Source organism: Aquarana catesbeiana, linkage group LG01 (assembly GCF_042186555.1).
Source record: "Aquarana catesbeiana isolate 2022-GZ linkage group LG01, ASM4218655v1, whole genome shotgun sequence".
Taxonomy (NCBI): domain Eukaryota; kingdom Metazoa; phylum Chordata; class Amphibia; order Anura; family Ranidae; genus Aquarana; species Aquarana catesbeiana.
Window position 1 is genome coordinate 331,023,443 of NC_133324.1, and position 2,898 is coordinate 331,026,340.

Genomic DNA, 2,898 nt, shown 5'->3' on the forward strand with positions numbered 1-2,898 from the left:
CATTCCAGTATATTCTGTGAAATCAGCAGGGGACTGGGGACAGGAACAGGACTATTGCTGAGTAACCTCTTGTCTGCAGCAATTACACAAAACTTCTGCTCAGCTGGGTCCCACCCCCTTCTTTCTTTTTTCATGTCCCACCCCCTACAGGGATGGAGGCATGAGACCTCACCAGGTCTCTGCCTCATTTAAAGTCACAAAACTTCCTCTTTTTTCTTTCCCATTAACACCTCAGGATCATCAAAGCCCTGAACACTAATTTATGGTGATACTAACTTTAGTTCATGCAATCAGTCTCTGATCCATCCAGTTCCACCATCTGTACATTGGTCAGTGGTGCTGACCATCAATCACAATGATAGATCAATAATGGGAAACTAGGAGGGGCTAGACTAAAGGATGAATTCAGGAACAGAAGTTATTTTTTTAAATGTATTTATTTATTTATTAAGCATTCCAGGTTTTGGGTCATTTAGCCTATACATCATAAATTGACTTGTGGAGTTTTTCTTGAACTTTTTTCAATGCCTTTTTAAATTCTCGATTCCTAAGACTATATATAAGAGGGTTTAAAAGTGGCGTTATAACAGAATAAAACAGAGATACCACTTTATCTTTATCAGAAAAGTAGGAAGCACTTGGACGGACATACATAAATATGACAGTTCCATAGAAAATAATGACCACAGTTAAATGAGCAGCACAAGTTGAAAAGGCCTTTTGACGACCAAGACTGGATGGAATTCGAAGAATGGTCTTAATTATATTTGAATAAGATACTGTTATAAAAGTAAGTGAGCTTAGCACAACTACCCATGCAAATGAAAAGAAGACTTTCTCACTGGTGGATGTATCAGAACAAGACAGTTTTACCAGAGGGATAAAATCGCAAAAAAAATGATCAATTTGATTGGGTCCACAAAAGTTTAGCAGAGCGGTTGGAATAGTTAATGACCAGCCAGTAAAGAAACCACTCATCCATGAGCCTATAGCTAAGTAAAGGCAGATCTGACTGTTCATCATTGTTACATATTGTAATGGAAAACAGATGGCTAAATACCTATCATAAGCCATAACCGTGAGTAAGAAGAATTCGGTAGGTCCCACAGAGAACACAAAGCAAAGTTGAGCAAGGCACCCAGAATGGGAAATAAGCTTATCTTGTGTGATCAAATAGCTGAGTGTTTTAGGAATGACAGCAGTTGAACACCAGGTATCCAGCACAGCAAAGTTGCTGAGGAAAAAATACATGGGTATACGAAGATGGGAATTGAAGCAGACCATGGTAATTATGAGAAAATTGGCTACCACAGTTAGTATATAAATGACCAAAAAAATTGCAAAATAAAACAGCTGTACCTGAGCAGTACCTGGGAAGCCAAGCAGGAAGAAAAATTTAACTTCTGTTTTGTTCCCATGAAAGATATCCTTCTGGTGAGGGATCATCTATGGAGAAGGTACAATGAGTTAGGAAAAACATCTCAAATTGACATATTGTGTATTGCCTCATATAAAGCCAACTTGGCCCAAAACAGAATTTCCTGTGGTTTGTACCTGGTGTAGTTAGAGCAAGTATGTCACACTGTTGTTTTTTGGGTTTATTGAAGACCTCTAATTCTTCTTTGTGGCCCTCAGCTCTTTTAAGGATTTAAGGTTTAGGATATACTGTACTCCATTTGTGAAATTCTGCCTACCCAGTGTGCCCCCATTGCCCTGCCTGCATAAATGTTAGCATAAATCACAAAGTAAACAGTTATGTTTTTTAATTGGTCACATGACTTGAGCACACATGAGCTTTGTCTTCCCTGTCTTATGTGGAGGTCCAACAACAGGGCTTGATCTTTGCTACTTAATTCAGTTGTACTTTAAACAAAGTAGCGAGGAGATAAAGAATTACTTAATTACAAAGAACCCAAATGTATTGCTATCAGCAGGCTAGAATTCATCTGCCGCCCTATCTATTACATGAACTTATAAAGTATGATGTTTTATTGTTTTGCTTAAAGGGGTTGTAAAGGTAAATTTTTTTTTTTTTAAAATAACAAACATGTTATACTTACCTTCACTGTGCAGCTCGTTCTGCACAGAGTGGCCCCGAACCTGGTCTTCTGGGGTCCCTCGGCGGCTGTTTCAGCTCCTCCCCGCAAGCATTCACCACCTTAATGCGAGCTCCCGCATGGTGGTGAGTGCTTGCGGGCGCGCTCCCGTGATACAGCCGCCGGCTATAGCCGCTCGCTGTATCACTCGGCCCCGCCCCCCGGCGCGCCGCGTCATCGGATGTGATTGACAGCAGTGCGAGCCAATGGCTGCGCTGCTTTCAATCCATCCACTGCAGCCAATCAGTGACCAGGCTGAGCTGCAATGGAGATGACAAGAACGAGCAGCGGAGATTCGAGGCGTCAGGTAAGTAAAACGGGGGGGCTGGGGGCGGCGGTATTGTCAAAAGTTTTTTCACCTTAATGCATAGAATGCATTAAGGTGAAAAAATGTTTACCTTTACAACACCTTTAAATGAGAAACATCTAATGATCTGTCTTTTAAAATCTTGGAATAGAGGTATAAGATGTACTGATCTGCTACAGAGACTGCATGGGAAGCCAGAGCGTATATGTCTGCAGGAGGCAGATGTAGTCTGTGACAGAGCAGCAACAAGCTGATCATGAGTAAGCTATGAGAGAGCTTGACTGGAGGAAACCTTTGTGCTTGTCTGAGGAACAGACCTAAGGCCTAGGCTTCAGGCCTGAAGAAGCAGTGTGGCAAGAGAATAAGCCAGGAGGCTGAAGCATTGTGCAAGTTACAGTAACGGTGGAACCCCTGCATGGGAAATTGCTGTCTTTTGTGAATTTTTTCACTCCTTTAAATAAAAGTGGGCTGCCATGGCCTTAAAAATGCAGTTCT

At 41.6% G+C, this 2,898-nt stretch overlaps 1 protein-coding gene across 1 annotated transcript; it reads right to left on the bottom strand.

The window, feature by feature from the left end:
• Positions 1–477: 477 nt before the first annotated feature.
• Positions 478–1,446, bottom strand: LOC141111994 (olfactory receptor 6F1-like). The gene has a single exon (XM_073604319.1). It carries the CDS (start codon positions 1,444–1,446, stop codon positions 478–480), a length of 969 nt encoding a protein of 322 aa, XP_073460420.1.
• Between the last annotated feature and the right edge of the window lie 1,452 nt (positions 1,447–2,898).

Bases quoted from the DNA above. Each gene is read 5' to 3' on its own strand.
- LOC141111994 (XM_073604319.1), bottom strand. From the start codon at position 1,446: ATGATCCCTCACCAGAAGGATATCTTTCATGGGAACAAAACAGAAGTT.